Source organism: Nematolebias whitei, chromosome 5 (assembly GCF_014905685.2).
Source record: "Nematolebias whitei isolate Nwh7 chromosome 5, NemWhi1, whole genome shotgun sequence".
Classification (NCBI taxonomy): Eukaryota; Metazoa; Chordata; class Actinopteri; order Cyprinodontiformes; family Rivulidae; genus Nematolebias; species Nematolebias whitei.
The window spans coordinates 44,834,199-44,853,477 of NC_056502.1; the positions used below are offsets into that span (position 1 = coordinate 44,834,199).

Below are 19,279 nucleotides of genomic sequence, written 5' to 3' on the forward strand. Positions count from 1 at the left end.
CTCAGATATATTCATCAATTAACACGGATTCCTCATTTTTCTGGACTGAATAAAACGTGCATTGAATTTAAGGAAATGCAAACGTGAGACGTCATTTATCTTTGACCCATCAAAATGAATGCGGTCATTTATTTACAGAATCAAAGTTTAACATCAAACATTTACAGTAATTTGGCAAATTATGAAAATAACAACAAAAGCAATCAATCAGGAAAAATCATACGGCCATGATTTTTCCGTTGCTTCACCACAGACATTTATGAAAACTGTACAATTATGATCTTAATCCACACGGCGGTGGATGAGCACTTTACACAGACATTTCTAAATATCTGGAAGAATATCTACTTGAGAGAGGAGTTTAAAGATGGGAAGGAAGTTAAAGGGAGTAAAGGATGGTGTTTGAGGGAGAGTGTTGAACAGAACGGCACTCTCCGGGCTTTCTTCAGCTTCTTCCTTACAGTACACTTAGGTGGTGAAATCGACTCTTTTACCTGGAGATGTCTCAGGCGAGATTCCGTTTAACGCACCCTTTCAGCGTCTCAGTAGGATGCTGTGAATCGTCCGACAGTAGTGGCGAGGCTCTGTCCGACACAAGCTCACCTCAGTGGAAATTGTTATAATCCCACGAAACTCGGAAGAGCTCTGTGGTCATGTCAGGGTCTTCCCGGCTCCCACAGCAACTGCACAGCACTAGGACATATCAGAACTGTCCGCGCCGCCGAACTTCTCCAACCAACAGACTTCCACAGAACTGTGCTTCTCCGCGCAGAACTGAACTCACTTCAACTCTCACAGAACTGTGTAGATCAGGAAGTACCGACATTTTAAAGAGCTCTTTTCCCGGTTCATTTGGGAGTCTTCCCATTGGTCAGAACCGACCAGACGGGGTGTGTTTTGTGACGTAAGAGGTTAGAAGACAGCAAGAATTGTTATGGAACAGATCAGAAATGTTCTCAGAGACATAGAGAGTTTTGTTTTGTCGAGTTTTAGAAACAGGTGCCAAAACCCCCCTGTTGACGTCTGAGAGGATGTAAAAACAAGGCAGTTGTTCCAACACATGTCTGCTTCGATTCCTGACCCTGGAAAACACACACTTGCTCATTCAAAGACAGAAATCAGAAAATGCATAATTACTCTGTAACAGCTTTAACATGAATTCTAACTCTGCATAAGCATTAAAAATCATTACACTGTTTCACAGTTAATAAAATTGATTAGTTCACTGCAACATCTAAAATGGTTTGAACTAAGACACTTTGATTATCAACATTGGTAAAATAGTAATGATAATAAAAAGAGAGTGTTCTTCCACTTGATTGTCAAGAAAGAGAGTCTCAGGATGGGTGAACCTGTATTTCTGGATTCAAATCAATGAAATGACAGTTTCTGTCCCACAAGGTTCTTAAGGTCAAGGGTTTTGACCTTGGGCTTAGTCTTGACATCAGGTTAAGTTCACTACAAGTGAATAACCTGATGAACAAATACACTGAATTATGATGACGTACGATAAATCAGAATTCAAAATATATAATGTTGAAGAGGTGATAGATAGAAATTTTTTTCCAGTTAATAAAGACAGTAAATATTATAATGAAGAACAGTTTAACGATGTAAACATGGCAGATGAAGGTCTTTCTATTGTTCACCTGAATTGTAGAAGTTTAAATGCAAATATATCCTACATATTAGATTATTTCAAAGGATTAAATAAAACTTTTAAAATAATAGCATTATCTGAAACTTGGCTTAATGATGAGAATATGGATAGTGCATATGTTGAAGGGTATGAATTACATCATATGAACAGAAAAAATAAAAAGGTGGAGGAATGGCTCTATTCATAGATAAGAAATAAAATGTAAAGTAATCAGTGAAATGTCTACAATTGTTGATAATATGATGGAAATGATAACAATAGAAATAATCAATAAAAATGGAAAAAACATTATAATAAGTTGTGTATATCGATCACCATGCTCAAAGATAGAAATGTTTACCGATAAAATATTGGAGTTACTAGTAAAGAGCAGAAATAAAAAAGTTTTTTTATGTGGAGACTTCAATATTGATTTAGGAAATAAAACTGATTCAAATAACATCAGTACATTCATAAATTCAATGTATAGTTCAAATTTGTATCCGTTAATATCAAATCCAACAAGAATCACAACTCAAAGTGCAACAATAATTGATAATATCTTCACAAATATAACAGATGGTGATATGGTGAGTGGTATTTTGATGACTGATATTAGTGATCATTTACCTGTGTTCACTATTTATAAAAACGATGTCAGTATATCAAAAACACTTATAAGAAAGAATAAAATAATAAACACATCCAAAAAAGCATTAGATAAATTTAAAGATGACTTAGCTAAACAAAATTGGGGAGAAGTGTATACAGACGATGTGAACAAATCTTATGTTAAGTTTATGAAGATTCTTGAAGTATTGTATAAAAAAAATTGTGTGCAAAAAAATTATATAAAGAAAAATACAGTTGATCATTCATGGATGACTAAAGGATTGAGAAACGCATGTAAAAAAAAGAATTATCTGTATTCTTGTTTCCTGAAATCCAGAACTCAAGAGGCTGAAGATAAATATAAAAAGTATAAAAACAAATTAGTAGGGATTATAAGGAAACATAAGAGAGAATATTATAGTGAATTATTACACAAATGTAGTGGTGACATGAGGGCAACATGGCGAGTAATGAACAATGTTATAAAAAAAACACAAGGATAATATGGGACTTTCACAACATTTTGTGGAAAATAATGTGGAAATTCATGATGAAAATGAAATCGTTAATGGATTTAATAATTATTTTGTAAATGTTGGGTCTAATCTTGCAGCTTCAATTCCTAAAGTGGATAAAAACGTGAGTTATTTAATCAATGGTTGTGTAAACAGTCTGTTTCTAGATGGAACTGATAAAGAAGAAATAATGAAGGTAGTTCAAAAATTTACTGACAAAAGATCTAAAGATTGTGAAGACATGGATATGATGGTTGTGAAAGAAATAATGGGTCATGTTATTGAGCCATTCACATATATCTGTAATTTATCATTTTCAAAAGGAATATTCCCTGACAGAATGAAAATAGCTAAGGTAGTTCCTCTTTTTAAAAATGGTGAAAAATGTATAGTTAGCAACTATAGACCTATATCTTTGTTGCCACAATTTTCAAAAATTCTTGAAAAATTATTTGCGTCCAGATTAGATAAATTTCTTGATAAACATAATATTTTAAGTAATAGTCAGTATGGTTTTAGATCAAAAAATTCAACATCCATGGCTCTTATGGAGTTGATAGAACAAGTTACTACAGCGATAGATCAAAAACAACATTGTATAAGCATATTTGTTGATTTAAAAAAAGCATTTGACACCATTGACCACACCATTCTACTTGAAAAATTGAAACAATATGGTATTAGAGGTCCAGCTCTACAGTGGATATCTAGTTATCTGAGGGACAGAAAACAGTTTGTACAGATTGATGATGTATGCTCTAATCTATGCAGTATCTCATGTGGAGTACCTCAAGGTTCAGTTCTTGGACCTAAGTTGTTTATTTTATACGTAAATTATTTAATTGAGGTGTCTGGTATCCTGAAAGATGTTTTATTTGCTGATGATACCACATTCTTTTGTTCGGGTAAAAACTTGGAACAGATGTTTGAGTTGATGAAGATGGAGTTTGTTAAAATACAAACTTGGTTTAAATTAAACAAATTATCATTGAATGTTGCTAAAACTAATTTTATGATATTTTGTAAAAAAAAGATAACTGTGGATTTTCCTTTCAAAATTGATGGTGTTGAGATATGTAGAGTGAATGAGGTAAGGTTTTTGGGTGTAATTATTGATGATAAACTGTCATGGAAACAACACATAAATTTTGTAAAAACTAACATATCTAAGTCCATGGCAGTACTGTATAAAGTAAGGGATCTTTTGAATGATAATGCTTTGTGTTTGCTGTACAATACTTTTATAGTCCCGCATTTAATTTACTGTGTTGATGTTTGGGGAACAGCTTGTAAAACTATAACTAAGCCTATTTTTGTGTTACAGAAAAGAGCTATAAGAATTATAACAAGAAAACATTACTGTCATCCTACAACTACTTCCATCCATCCATTTTCTTTACCCGCTTATTCCATTTTTTGGGTCACGGGGGTCGCTGGTGCCCATGTCCAGCAATCACTGTATGAGGGGCGGGGTACACCCTGGACGGGTCGCAAGTCCATCACAGGGCCACATAGAGACAAACGAGACAAACAAACATTCACTCTCTCACTCACACCTAGGGACAATTTAGAGTTACCAATCAGCCTAACATGCATGTTTTTGGACTGTGGGAGGAAACCGGAGTACCCGGAGAAAACCTACAACTACTTTATTTTATAAATTGAAATTACTTAAGTTTTATGATCTGGTGGATTATAATATTCTCTTACTTATGTATAAAGCTCAGAATTATATACTACCCTCGAACATTCAAGCATATTTTGTGAAAAGGAAAAGTTGTTATAATCTAAAGGGAACAGATATTTTTGTCAAACCAAAGTATAGGACTAGTTTAAGGGGTAGGTCTACTTCAGTACAGGGAATAGGTTTTTGGAATAGTTTGGATGATGATGTAAAAAAATCAAAGTCAATGTTTATATTTAAGAAAAAGATTAAGAACATATTGTTGAATAGATACATATAGATTTAAGTTAGTTAATATCAAACGAAATATAAATGGAAAAATTGTGATCAGTTATGTAATTTTGTTGTATTATTTATAGATGATTATTGATTGAATTGATTGTTTGAATTTATTTTGTTTAAGAAGGGGCAGAAATAATAAGAATTTTTTTCTTCTTCTGCTGCCTTTCATTTTATGTTTTGTATTTTACTCTCTTGTTTTGAAATTGTTATTGTGTTTTTAATTTGAAATGAATAAATAAATAAAAATAAAAATAAAATAAAATAAAGTGCTTTACACTTCAATCTGTGCCCTCATTTACCTATTCACACAGCACTCTACTAGATCTATACAAAGCTAATTGAATAAATCATTATAAAGAGACTAATCAGAGCTTTATCACATTCATACACTGCTGGGACACACATCGGAGGCAATGAGAGGTTCAGTGTCTTGCCCAGGGACATTTCAACATAGGACTGCTGGTGGATTTGAACCCCAAACTCTTGCATTGGATGATGAGTGCTCTAACCACTCATCCACAGCCGCCCCACAACATGTGTAAGTAAACATTTGATTCAGTAACTATTTTAGAGAGCAACAACAAGTAGTCTGACCAACAGCTCTCCTTGTGTGAATAGAGCACACTCAGCTTCTTTCACGCATCCACCCCTCCCCCACAACTTTTGTAGGTAAGGGGCATTTCACTTTGGGACATATTGAGATTGCTGATTGTTCAGTTGCGGACAAGCCTACTGGATTTATTGACAGGTGGCATCAAGGATCTGACTCGAGCAAAAAAAAAAATCATAGATTTTACTAGCCTGTTTAAGTGTCATCCTTTATTTCATATGTAGTGAACTAGGCCTCCGACCAAAACCATCCTCTGAAGACCTTCATGGGACAGGAACTGTTATTTCATTGATTTGAATCCAGAAATACAAATGAGCTCATCCAGAGACTGTCTAATTGTATCCTGAAGTAATCAATTGAAAGAACACTCTTCTTTTATATTATCATTACTATTTTACAATATCTTGATAATCAAAAGTGTGTTTAGTTCATACCATTTCTAAATGTTGGAGTGAACCACTCATTTTAAATCAACTGTGAAACAGTATTAATGATTTTTACACCTCATTTAAATTAGAAATCAAGTTAAATGTCTATTTACAAAGTAATTATGCATTTTGATTTTCTGTCTAAAGGAGAAGTAGCGATGTCGGTCAAAAGTCAGAGACAGTCAGAAAACAAGTTGTTAAAACGGGCTGTATTGTTTTTAAACCTAGCAGACAGTAAATAAGAGCAACTGGCACCTGTAAAGTTTCTCACTTCTTCAAAACATTTCTCTGTCTGTACTAAACGTTCCTAAACATTCCTGCTGTCCTCTTGACTTTTAATAACCCTCTGACATCACTGAAACACACCCCCTGTTGGTTGTTTCAACCAATCAGGAAGTCCTGAGTGACCGGAAGTGAGAACTCTTTAAAAGTCCACACTTCCTGGAACTACTGAGTCGAGTTGGGGTCTAGCCAGTCGAGTCTAGCCAGTCTAGTCTCTAGTCTTCCAGTCTACTCCGCCTTGTGGAGTCTTCCACTCCTGAGTGGAAACTCTGACTGACTCACACCCTTGCTGTGAATCCACCCGGGCATAATGCCCTACAACCTCGAAGGGAGCTTGTTCTGTTGAACGGAGTAAACCACACGACTTCTGACGATGACCAGCCTCCCTGACCGGAGCCGCTTTAAAGGTAGCGTGCATAGGGACATCTAGACTGGAGCTGATCCATCATCTGCAAAGGTAAAGAGACGTCACGAGTTGTTGCGCACTAAGTGGACCGGGGGTTTGAGCTGGTGTTGAAAGAACCGTGCTAATTCTGGTAAACAAGACATACATCTTTCCTTCATCCATCTACCTTAAACTCTTCATTCCTTCCTTTAAACTCTTCTATTTTGCCAGTAATCTAGATGCCTTCAGAAATGTCTTGTTGTCTTATTAGTAAAGCATGCCAAGTTTTATTAATCAGAACCAGATCAGCTAATCACGTGTACATGTTTTGATGTTAAATTTTGATTCTGTTAAATAAATGACCACATTTATTCTGATGTGTCAAAGGAAATTAACGTCTCATGTCACTGATTTAAACAATCATCACAGTTATCTCGTCACATGGCAGAAATTTAACTCGAAAAAGAGAGAACCCGTTATATTTAAATAATTAGTAGTGGAGGGTCAGAAAGCTGACCTTGACACCACTACACATATTTATTTCAAATTTTATCAATATTTTTGGTGAATCCAAGGCTTGAGAATTAAGTTTCCTTTCAAAATTGTAATGATGCTTTCTTAAAATTTCAGGGTGCTTGAGCACCCCCAAAAAGAGACTGAAATCACCACTGATAATTGCTGACACTGATTCTTAACATGCACTGCGAGCGCTAGCATACGTCATGAGACCCTTACCTAATTTCACTTACAAGATCTGATATGGCTGTAATTCTGTCATGAGATGATCTCAGTTTAAAACTCTGACATTAAAGGCTGCAAGCGATGTGTTTTCTTTCAAACAAAGCTAAGCCTTTCTTTTTTATGGCTGTTTTTAAATTGGGAGTACCTGATCTTTCCTGTGTCTCAGCACAGCCCTGGTGTTTAATGAGCTTGGAAAACAGCTTTGATGTGTTTCCGTCAGTAATGGGGAACATTTTTTCCGGACTCCTCTGCAATTTTATTTTATATTTTTATGTTAGCCGCAGTCACTGCTCTTTGATGGGTCAGAATTCTTCTGAAATGTTTACCACCCCGTTAAGAGCATGATTACAAACTCCAGTATCTCAAAAGACAATCAATATCAGTGATCAGAGGTTCAGTTTTGCATAAATAGGTCATTTTTATCACTAACCTCTTGTTCTCCGACTTGGACTAACTGCACAGTTCCTCCCATGAGCTGCAGCTTCTGAGCCACCACATCCATCATACGATGGAGGTCCGGTCTCCTCAGAATGTCGCTGGAATCACTTTCAATTGCAACCCAGTCCCTGAGAGCCTGGAACAAATGTATGAACATAACATTCAAAGTATAATCATGAAAACCCAAATGAAAACAGCAAGGCTGTTTTAAATTTAAACGTTACTTTGTGCTTTGAAAACGTATTCAGTGCACGTAAACCTTTCTTAACTTTGTTACGTTACAACCACAAACTTCTAACTATTTTACTGTGATTTTCTGTGACACACCAACACAAACTAGTACATAATTGTGAAGTGGAAAGAAAATGATACAAAGTTTTCAGGGTTTTTTACAAATAAAAATCAGGAAAATGTGGCATGTTCACCCCTGAGTGAATACTTTGTAAAACCATCTTTGCTGCAGTTCCATCTATAAGATGTATAAGTCTCTAGCTGCTTTACACATTTAGAGACTGAAACTTTTACCCATTCTTCTTTTCAAAACAGGTGCAGCTCAGTCACAGGACTGGAGAGTTTGTAAACAGATGGTTTCAGGTCTTGCTATGGGTTCTCAGTTGGATTTAAGTCAGAACTTTGACTGGACCATCCTAACACTCTGACTGGATGCTTGGGGTCTTGGTCCTGCTGGAAGGAGAACCTCTGCCCCAGTCTCAAGTCCTCTAACAGGTTTTCTTCCAGGATTGTTCTGGATTTAGCTCCATTCATCTTTCAGTCATCTCTGACCAGTTCTCTGTCCCTGCTTAATAAAAGCAGCCCCACAGTAGGATGCCACCACCATCGTGTTTTACAGTGAGGGTAGTGTGTTCTGAGTGATGTGCAGTATTAGTTTACAGTCACACATAGTGTTTTGTATTTAGGCCAAAGAGTCCAGTTTTAGTCTGAGCAGAGCAGCTTCTTCCACATGTTTACTACAATCCTGCATGGCTAGTATCAAACAGCAAAAATGACTTCTTATGATTTAACGTTGTTACCACTCTTCCATAAAGTGTAGCTTTGTGGTGTGCACAACTAGTTATGCTGCGGACAGATTGTCCCTCCTGACGTGTCAATCTGTCACACTCCTCCAGAGTTTCTACTGGCTTCTTGCTTGTCATACTGGATGCCAGGTCTGTCAGTCAAGGTGGACAGTCATGTCTTCTACAGTACAACTGCAGTTGTGCCTTCCTCTTTCCATTTTCAGATGATGGATTGAACACAGCTCCTCCACCTGTTCAAACTTGGGATATTGTTTTGAAATCAAAAAGGCAAAGCCCTTGATTTACTCCATCTGTGTTCCAACCCTCACTTATGACCAAGAGATATGAATCATGATCGATAAAACAAGATCCTGGAAACTAGAGGTTCAAATGAGCTTCTTCCATAGGGTGGTCAGGCTCAGACTAAAAATGATGTGAGCAGCTCCATCATCTGGGGGAGGCTCAGAATAAAGTCTCTGCTCCTCTATATCAAAAGGAGCAAGCTGAGGTGATTCTCAGATTACGATGCCTTCTGGGTGTCTACCTCTGAAGGTTTTCCAGGCATGTTCCACTAGGAGGAGATCTCTGGGCAGATCAAGAACTCACTGAAGGGTGAAGGGTTTATATGTTTCCTCTAGCCTGGGAATTTCGTGGGATCCTCCAGGAAAAAATGAAGAGTATTGCTGCAGATAAGGGTTTCCTCCTGGACCTGTTCCCTCTGAGATCTGACTATGAATAAGCAGAAAATGGATGGATGGAGGGCAACACGGTGACGCAACTGGTAGAGCTGCTGCCTCTCAGCGAGCAGGTCCCTGGTTCAAACCCCGGTCCAGGGGCCTTTCTGGGTGGAGTTTGCATGTTCTCTCCGTGCATGTGTGGGCTTTCTCCGGGTGCTCCAGTTTCCTCCCACAGACCAAAAACATGCATGTTAGGCTGATTGGTAACTCTAAATTGTCCGTAGGTGTGAGTGAGAGAGTGAATGGTTGTTTGTCTCTATGTGGCCCTGTGATGGACTTGTGACCCGTCCAGGGTGTACCCCGCCCCTTGCACAGTGATTGCTGGACATGGGCACCAGCGACCCCCGTGACCCAAAATGAAATAAGCGGGTAAAGATAATGGATGGATGGATGGATGGATGGAAAAAAAGGACTTTAAACTTAACTTTTTCCCTGACCCGTCCTCTACGTTTCTTGGTCTTCATGATGCTGTTTAATCACTAATTTTCTGCAACAAACCTGTGAGACTTTCAGAGAACAGATGAATTTACAGCAATTACACACAGCTGGATTCTGTTAATTAGTTTACCTCTGAAAGGGCATGGATTTTAGGGGTATAAGAGAAAATGGTGTGAATACAAATGCACACCACTTTTCGGATTTTTAATAGTAAAAATTATTTGGAATGGAAGATCAGCCATTTCCCCTAATAACCAAACTTCTACAAATCAAATCCCTCCTACAAGTCAATCCTCAGTTAATCACACCTTCTCTTTTTCTCCATTCTCAGTCATTGAGGTTAATAAACTGTTAAAAGATCTTGACCCTAAAAAATCTGCAGGTCCAGATGAACTTCCACCTTATTTCTTAAGGCTGGCTGCTCATATCATCACAGTCCCTGTGACCCACACCTTTAATCTCTCCATAAGACAAAACTCCATCCCAGACACTTGGAAAACAGCCTTTGTTCTTCCTTTGCTGAAGGGAGGTGATCCCACCTCACTGAACAACTATCAACCAGTCTCTAAACTCTGCATTTTAGCCAATGTTGTAGAAAAACTGATAAACTCTCAAATCAAAAATTACCTTGACTCATTTAACATCTTACCTCCACATCAATCTGGTTTCAGGAAACAACACAGCACAACCACTGCTTCACTGAAGGTTCTTAATGATGTTGTTGAAGCACTGGATGCTAAGGATTATTGTGCTGCACTTTTCTTAGACCTGTCTAAAGCTTTTGATACTGTGGATCATAACATCTTGTGTCATAAACTCTCAGAAATTGGTTTCTCAGAACACACCATTGGTTGGTTCTATAACTATCTTTCAGACCGGAGGCAATGTGTTCAACATAATGGTACTTCCTCCAGTTATTTAACAATCAACAATGGTGTACCACAAGGCTCAGTCTTAGGACCCACCCTCTTTACAATCTACATACATAATGTTGGTAAAAACATCCCTAATGCATCCATACATTTCTATGCTGATGACACAGTTGTTTATTGTCGAGCTAAAACTGTTGCTAAGGCTTTTCAGCTTTTGAAATCTGCATTCAACAACATCCAGACTGATTTATTCCGCCTCAAACTTGTCCTAAATGCCGACAAAACCAAAGGGATGCTTTTTTCAAATAGGAAGTTGGTCCCAGCAGTTCTTCCTCTGATTTTATCCTCAAATGGTGTCCCCATTGAGTTTGTTGATTCCTATAAATATTTGGGTATCTTGGTCGACTCACATCTCTCTTTTAAGCTCCATGTGGAAAACTTGGTAAAGAAACTGAAAGTTAAACTGGGTTTCTTTTTCAGAAACAGATCCTGTCTAACCCTGAATGCTAGAAAACGCCTTGTATCTGTGACTTTCCTTCCCTCCATTGATTACGGTGACATTATTTACATGAACGCTCCTACAAGAACCCTGCAGATGTTGGATGCTGTCTATCATGGTGCACTAAGATTCATAACTGGCTGTGATTATCGTACCCACCACTGCACCCTGTATTCACTGGTTAACTGGACATCATTAACTTCACACAGACTCTCTCACTGGTACATTTTCATCTTTAAATCACTTCTTGGGCTGCTGCCTTCATACATCTCCTCCTACATGTCTCTGTGTGAGTGCAGCTACAGAGTGCGCTCTCAGGACATTATTACCTGCAGTGTTCCCTCATTGAGGACTGAACTAGGCAAAAGGGCCTTCTCCTACTCTGCTCCTGTTTCCTGGAATATCTTACAAAAAGATTTGAAGCTCTCGACCTTGACCTCTCTAAGTGGCTTTAAGAATCTGTTGGACTCCTGGCAGGGACCAATGCAGACATGTTCCTGTTTTTAGTTTTCTACATTTGCCTTAGAATCTAGCTGTTTTTTTTGTTACCTTTTCCTTTTAGCCATCCTATTTGTAAAAAAAACAACAACAAAAAAAACCCTGCAGTATGACTTTTTATAATTGTTTCTTGTTGTTGCTGTTGTCCATTGTTGTCATCTTTCTTTGTTGAAATCAGGTCTCTCTTGTAAATGAGTCCTCGAGGCTCAATGGGATTTACCTGTCTAAATAAAGGTTGATTGATTTTAAACCATTTATCATTTTATCATTCTAGATTTATGTGCCACTTTCTGTTGGTCCATCACATAAAATCCCATTAAAATGCTTTAAAGTTAGTGATTTTACCAGGTCAATGTGTGGAAAAGTTCAAAGTGTGTGAAGTCTTTTTCATGGCACTATATATCTAAACATAAAAATATATTTATTTGTGTTTAAAGTTTGATTTTCATCAGCACATCATATTCACATGACTTGGATCTTCTACAAAAAACCTCAGGAACTGATCGTACAGTGTGTGAATGCACGTTTGTCAATTTGCACTGAACGAGAATCAAAGATTTGAAGGCAACATTAGAGTCCAAGGCAAGTTCTAGAAACAAATAATAACTTTGTTTATTAATTAATTTAATAGTAAAAATAATTACAGAAAATCTTGAACACATCTTTAACAAAATCTAAGGAAAATAAATATGTGATTTATCAAGTTTTTGAGACACTTGACCAACACAATGAACACTTATCACTCACTGACAAACAAACCTTAAAAAAAATCTGCGGCCTTATTTAATCTCAGTAAGATTTAGATTTGGTTGCCCCTAAAAAAATCCATGTGGTGCAGATTTTATGAATGAGACTTGAGCACTTTCCGTTTTTTGGGGGGTTTTTTTGGGTGGGGTGGGGGGGCGACTATCATTTTTACCTCAACGTATTCTTCTTGGTGGCTGTCAACGTACTGAGCCAGTTCTGTGTACTGGAAAGACCGAGCAGAAGAAATAAGCAGCAGTATGGAGGCCAGAGCTGGAAACATCATCTGTCAGAAAAATAAAATAAAAACCCAGAGTTCAGTTCAAAATGCATTTCACCCTGTTGGTGTGACAATTTCAAACCAAGCTCACTGGATTTAAGACACAATGGATTTGAAGACTGTGTTGAATTGGATTTTTTCCAAAAGTTAAAATATAGATTTAAACTCAAAGATTATTTTGTAGACATTTAATTTAAATCCATTTTGTGGTGTTTAGGTTTTGTTAACAGACAGAGTAAACACTTAATATTTTAAGTAAAGGTTTTGTACACTTTCATAGAATGTTTTGTGATTAACTCTTGCCTACGACTGTATCAAATTTTAGCTCAGTATCTGTCAAACTGACTGAATTCCAGCCATCTTTGTGTTCGCTAGTGTCAGCTGGCTGTGGCGGCCATCTTGAATGATGATCTCCAAAGGTTTATCAGTTTTAGATTTACACTAATGTTCATAACCTGACAGTTTCTTTACAATCCACCCAGAGGTTCAGAAGATATTTTGCAAGCAGAGAACGGAAAACACCCCCCAACACACACACACACACACACACACACACACACACACACTTTATTTTTCGGGATGCTGTAACTCTGTCAGCACAATATTTGAAAAGAAAACAGGACTGCATGATTTTTTTTTTAGGTTATTTGTATTTATACCACTTGAAGATATATGTTGTGTTTTTGGCCAAGTCTGTAAGTGTGTGTGTGTGTGTGTGTGTGTGTGTGTGTGTGTGTCTGTGTGTGTGTGTGGGGGGGGGGGGGGGGGGGGTCCTCAGAACCACTGGACAGATTGTAATAAAACTTCTCCCGAAGTAATCACTGATTATAGATCTACATTCAAATAACAGATTCAACCACATTTAAGATGGCCGCCACACCTAAACCTAAAATTTTCATTCATTTTGAGCTGAACAATGTGGTTAGTCACTGAAAGTTATTCCTACCTGAAGTACCAGCTGACCACAAATGATTTGTTTTTAAAACTTTGGACTTCACTACTACAGTCAACTTTGTCTGTCTGTTAACAAAATATCTCATGAATTGCTACATGATCCTTAATGAAACATTCAGCAAGTGATTAATGGATGTATATAACTGAAACATATTTGGAGTCAATCTTAAAACTTAGAATGGCTGTCACAGATAGTCAGTTTTAGCCTAAATAAAATGACTGTAACTTAGTCAACCCAACTTTGACCTGACTTAACTTTGTTGAGATGACTAAGTACTACTACTAAGTAGAACCTTCACATAGTGGGTCAACCAGTTTGATGGTATTCAGATGGTTTCTGGAGTCCTCCCTCTCCCCCATCACCTCACTGGAGGCAGTCATGGTCAAAGTGATTCAAAATATCCTGATTCATGCTCAATAATGAACCACTTTGTCCGTGACTCCTCAAACGAGTTGACAGGGGAGAAGGAGGACTTCAGAAACCATCTGAGCACCATCAAACTGCTTCATCCACTATGTGAAGGTATTATTTATAAGACTGAGTTTGTTGTGGCTCCTCAGACTGATGAAGTATTTTGGATAAAAGATGAAACGTTTCAACAAAAAGAAACTGTCCAGAGGACCTGACTTAACTTTGTTGGATTTTCTACCTGGATTATTGAGCATGAATCAGGATAACTTAGTCAAGTTTACAGATGTTGATTTGGCGTGGTAGTAGCTGAGAGTCATTTACAACACATACTAGGAGTGTAACATCTTGAGAAGTTGTATGAGTTTCCACATGTTATTTTCAGTCTTAAATTGCAATAAGTTCATCTATGATTTTAGTTTTAAACTCTAGCATACAAAAGCAGCGGGAGAAATGCAGGACGAATAAATGCTTGGAAATAATCTGTAAATATATTTACTTTGATAGTTTAAAAGACGATATAATAAAACAGTTTTTCTTACCTTGTTTTTGGTGGATGTGTGACAGTCTCCTGAAGCAGACAGACTGTGGCCCTTTATACACCACCTCTCCTGCTGCACTCAGACAGGGGCCCGGGGGTCACACTGTCAAATATTTCCTAACAAAAGGTCAAAGCCACAAAGAAATTAACTTTTTTATTGCTGACAGGCACACAAAAAATGTTCCAATCTGTTGATCCTGTTAAAGGAATGTCAGACGGTAGAGGAGGAGGGAGGGAGAAAACAGCGTGACACATTTAATGATTGAGCTTTGGAGTCCAGACATTCACAGAACAAGGTTTCCAAACGCAGAGGGGTTTCCCTTGTTCCAGATTAGGCACAAAACCTGCTATGCCTTATGCTGGCATGTTGCTATTTACGATTAGAACCCTAATAGTTTCTCAGAACAATTTTAATCCCATCAACTTCTAATATTCATTGGATAAATTGTCCCGAGTTAACAAACTGTTCTTTCCTACAAAGGCCAGAGATTTGACACAGTGAAATGTGCAGTAGATAAAATAAAATAAAACTTAGCCCTGTCACAGTCTGGAGCGATAAATGAACCCAGATGCAGGCAGGACTCGGAGAACCAGTACGTAAAACAAAAACACTATAATAATACAAAACAAATTAGCTGTTGTGGCAGGCAAAACTTACATATCCAGGAAACATGTAGAAACAAGTGGTGTAACGGTACATGTGACATGTGAGTGTATTGAACCATTTCGGTAATATGATAGAAAGTAAAATGTATTTACTTCACTAAACAAACTTTTATAGTCACATATTGGTAAATGTGCACTGAAATGTTCACTAGAAGCTCAGGCTGATAAAGAGTTCCTTCATCACAACTCTCCTGTACTCCTAAAAAGTACTCAGTGTTGTATGTGCGGGCAACCCAGTTGTAACGAGACCCAGAACGACACAAGACTCAGGCTACAAACAAAGTGATATTTATTTACAGTGGATAAAAGTACATACAATATGTACAGGCCCTGGGACTGGAACTCCTGGAAGAGGTGGAATAGTCTTTTAGGTCGGGAGCAGGTAAGTGACACAGGAATATAGGATTTGATATTGTTGTTTCTTATCTTACAGCTTCCTTGGTACTGGAGTGAGTTCAGGAGTTCCAAGAGGCATGAGTCCCAGCAGCAGAGCACGGACATCCAAAAACCACGAGGGCAGGGTTTCATGAGACCAGACAGGAACCGAGAAAACAGGACTGGACGGTACGGCAAAACGAGGAACTGCTGACACAAGAAGCACAAGGTAAGTATCTTAAATACTTCAGAACACAAAAGGCTGAGAGCACTAGTACCGGGAGGGAATCAATGCTCCAGCATCGAGTAGACTTGACTGCAGCCTTAAGTAGAGGTTGATGCTCATCAGGGAGATGACCGCCAGGTGTAGATCATTAGCGGCCATCTTGGGAGCTGCAGCCAGAGCTACTCTCACACTCAGTGACCTTTAGATTATCTCATTTCCCTCATCCTCCCTTTTCATTAAAATAACGATGACTTGGCTGTTTTCCTGACTTGAACCTTAGATCCCAGGCTGCATCTTATCTGAAGAAAACCACCTGCTGAAACCTCCTGTCTTCTTAGAACTTCTATATTAGGAAATGTGTGTGTGAGTAACTGAAGACCTATAAAAGGTCAGTGAATCCTTTGTTTGGGGCTTCACTTTTGCACTGCAGGCAGAGGGAGCCTTCACACACTTGTTTGAGCCTCCGAAATAAAGACACTTGCAAGATCAGATCTGATCTCTTCATTTAGTCTCGGCAAACTTATACCTCACTGTTTGTTAGTTTCCACAATAGTACGTCATGTTCGGTTCGGTCCACCTGTGTACCGTTTTGGTTATTTTTTCACTCATTAAATTTTATCAATGGGAGATTATGTGCCGTGGAACTAACGTTCCTAAGCATGTTTCAGCATGGCGCTATTAATTGTTGCATAGTCTTGCAGCACGCGTAGCATTAGCAGCCTAGCATCTCATTGTGGTCTCCTGTTTGGGAACATTATGGTTTTCTTGTTAAAACTCAACAATGGGAAAAGACAAGCGGACAAATTCAAAGCTGTGTCGACGTTGTTTCATGAAGGTTGGATCTGCAGCAGGCAGCATGTCTAACTTGTTAACACACTTGAAACGACATCATTCGAATGTGAATGTCTCTTCTACAAGGAAGAAAAGCAGCTTGGTGCAAAGACCAATAACAGCAGCATTTAAACAACCTTTATTGCGTAATTCAGATAGGTCCAAAGCAATAACACAAGTTGTAGGAGTTTATGGATCTATGTCCGAATGATGTGCTGGCTTTAAGCATGAGATTAAAGTTCTTGAGCCCCGCTGCCTACGGCATCCCATCACATCAACACTTCAGCCAAAAAGTTGTAGCAGCCCTTTATGAAAAAGCTAAAACTGATATTGTCAGCAAGCCCTGGAGCCCAGATTTAAAGCCCTGCCCTGATGATGATGAGCGAGAGAGAATATGCAACCATCTCATATCAGAAATTATGACCGTGCAAGAAGAGGTATTGTTATTGTATTATTGTGATATAATTAACTGTTTTAATTTAAAATTATAATATTATTAACTCAATTTTTTATCTCTTTGTGTTGTTTGCAGTCTGAGGATGATAGCAGCTGAGTCTTTTTCATCCACCCGATCACCTCCAGCTAAGAAGGCTGTAATGACTGAACTTGTTTACTTGGCATATTTTCAAAATAGCCTTTTTTGTACTGAAAATTAACCGAACCGAGCCCTCCTTGAAATTGAACCGAACCGAAATGTGATTTTAGCGTAAAATTACACCCCTAGTCGAAACACTAGGAACCAAGGAGACTTCACCAGACAATGACCAGACAACGACTGGTAAATGGACTGTACTTATATAGCGCATTTCTATCTTATTTCAAGATACTCAAAGCGCTTTACCTACAATCTGTGCTCTTGTTTACCCATTCACACAGCACTCTACTAGATCTCTACAAAGCTAATTGAACAAATCATTCTAAAGAGACTAATCAGAGCTTTAGATCACATTCATACACTGATGGGACACACATCAGAGGCTATGAGGGGTTCAGTGTCTTGCCCAGGGACACTTCAGCATGTGACTGCTGGTGGATTCAGACACCAATCATCCAGCATGGGGGAAGAGAAGCGGAGGAACCTGGTGTTCTGCAGCTGGTGTAGAGACCTGGGGGGCTGCAGCTATTAATGAGACCAAGGAGTCTGCAGTGGTCATTGAGACCAGGGAGGCTGCAGATGCCATTGAGACCAGGGAGGGTGCAGATGGCATCGAGACCTCAGGAATAGGAGGTATAGCCATCTCAGGGGGTGTAACCACTTCCGGGGACTTAACCATCTCAGGAGGTGTGGAAACCTCGGGAGGCATGAGGCCCTCATGAGGCGTGGAACCCTCGAGATGAGTGAAACCCTCTGAAGGTGTGGAGCCCTCATGAGGTGTGGAACCCTCACGAGGTGTGAAACTTGCAGGAAGCATGGGACCCTCATGAGGCATGGAATTCTCAGGAGGCATAGAGTCCTCACGAAATGTGGAACTCTTGGGAGGCATGGAACTCTCACGAAGAATAAAACCCTGAGGAGGCGTGGAACCCTCACAAGGCATGGAACCTTCATGAGGCGTAGTGGAACCCACCAGGGGACATGGAGGTGGGCTGTCGCCAAGTCTGCCTCTTCGCTGGTAGAGACGGTTCCTCAGGAGGTTCAGCCTCATAGATTCTCTACTGCTTTGTTGGCTCACAAAGTTCAGCCTTGCCAGACTGAACAGGCATTGCTAGAGGCAGAGGAGGAGCTGCTGGTGTTACAGGAGATGAGGGGTGAGAGGCATCCTCCTGGATCCTCTTGTAAGAAAGGCGAAAGGTGTCCTCCAGGACCCTGTCAGAGACACAAGGAGCAGGTGGGTCATTGCAGCCAACACCCACTGAGACATTGAGAGGAGGTGGATCATTGCAGCCAACACCCACTGAGACCCTGAGGGGAGGTGGGTCATTGTAACCTACGCCCACTGGGATGTGGTCGGCACCCACTGGGATGCTGGGAACAGGTGTCCTTTGAAGCTCAGCCTTGCCGGACTGAGTGGGAAACGTAGGAGGTGCGGGAGGTGCTGGCGGAAGTTCAATGGACCAGTTCTGGGTCCGTCTTTGGTCCATCCTGCAGCGGCGGCATGAGCTGGGACCAGGAGCAAACCAGAGCTCATCCTCCGGCTCTGCGTCCTCCTCAGATGTCTATACAAAAAAACACATATGAAGAGCGAAGCGTCAGAGAGGAGGGAAAACTGAGCTTGAAAGCGAGGCAACATTCCCAGGAACTGAGACATCCTCTTTTCTCTTCCTCCACTAGAAGAGGTGACGACAGGATCTCCACCTCCGGGCTGCAGTGTCTCTGCCTCTGAACAGGTTCGGTCCAGAACCTGCTCCACCAGATGACAGACTCCTCCCTCTGTGTTGCTCCCACCAGGCAGTCCAAGCTACTTCTTGGGCCAGGTGCTTGAACCCATGTCATCCACCTGCTGGTCTCATATATTGGTCTGGGCATTCAGTCACAATCTGATGCGATGGATGAACCCCGATGCAGGCAGGACTCAGAGACCCAGTAGGTAAAACAAAAGCACTTTAGTAATACAAAACAAATGAGCTGTCTTGGCA

At 39.4% G+C, this 19,279-nt stretch overlaps 1 protein-coding gene across 1 annotated transcript in view; it reads right to left on the reverse strand.

Moving 5' to 3' along the window:
• Nucleotides 1-14,637, reverse strand: part of cndp1 (carnosine dipeptidase 1) — a 37,418-nt gene extending 22,781 nt beyond the window's left edge. Inside the window, exons 1-3 of the mRNA XM_037677192.1 lie at nucleotides 14,606-14,637; nucleotides 12,596-12,706; nucleotides 7,609-7,752 (exon numbers count right to left, since the gene is read on the reverse strand). Of these exons, the coding sequence (XP_037533120.1) occupies nucleotides 7,609-7,752; nucleotides 12,596-12,706 (255 nt within the window). The 5' untranslated portion in view covers nucleotides 14,606-14,637. The remainder of the gene's footprint in view (nucleotides 1-7,608; nucleotides 7,753-12,595; nucleotides 12,707-14,605) is intronic.
• Nucleotides 14,638-19,279: the final 4,642 nt, after the last annotated feature.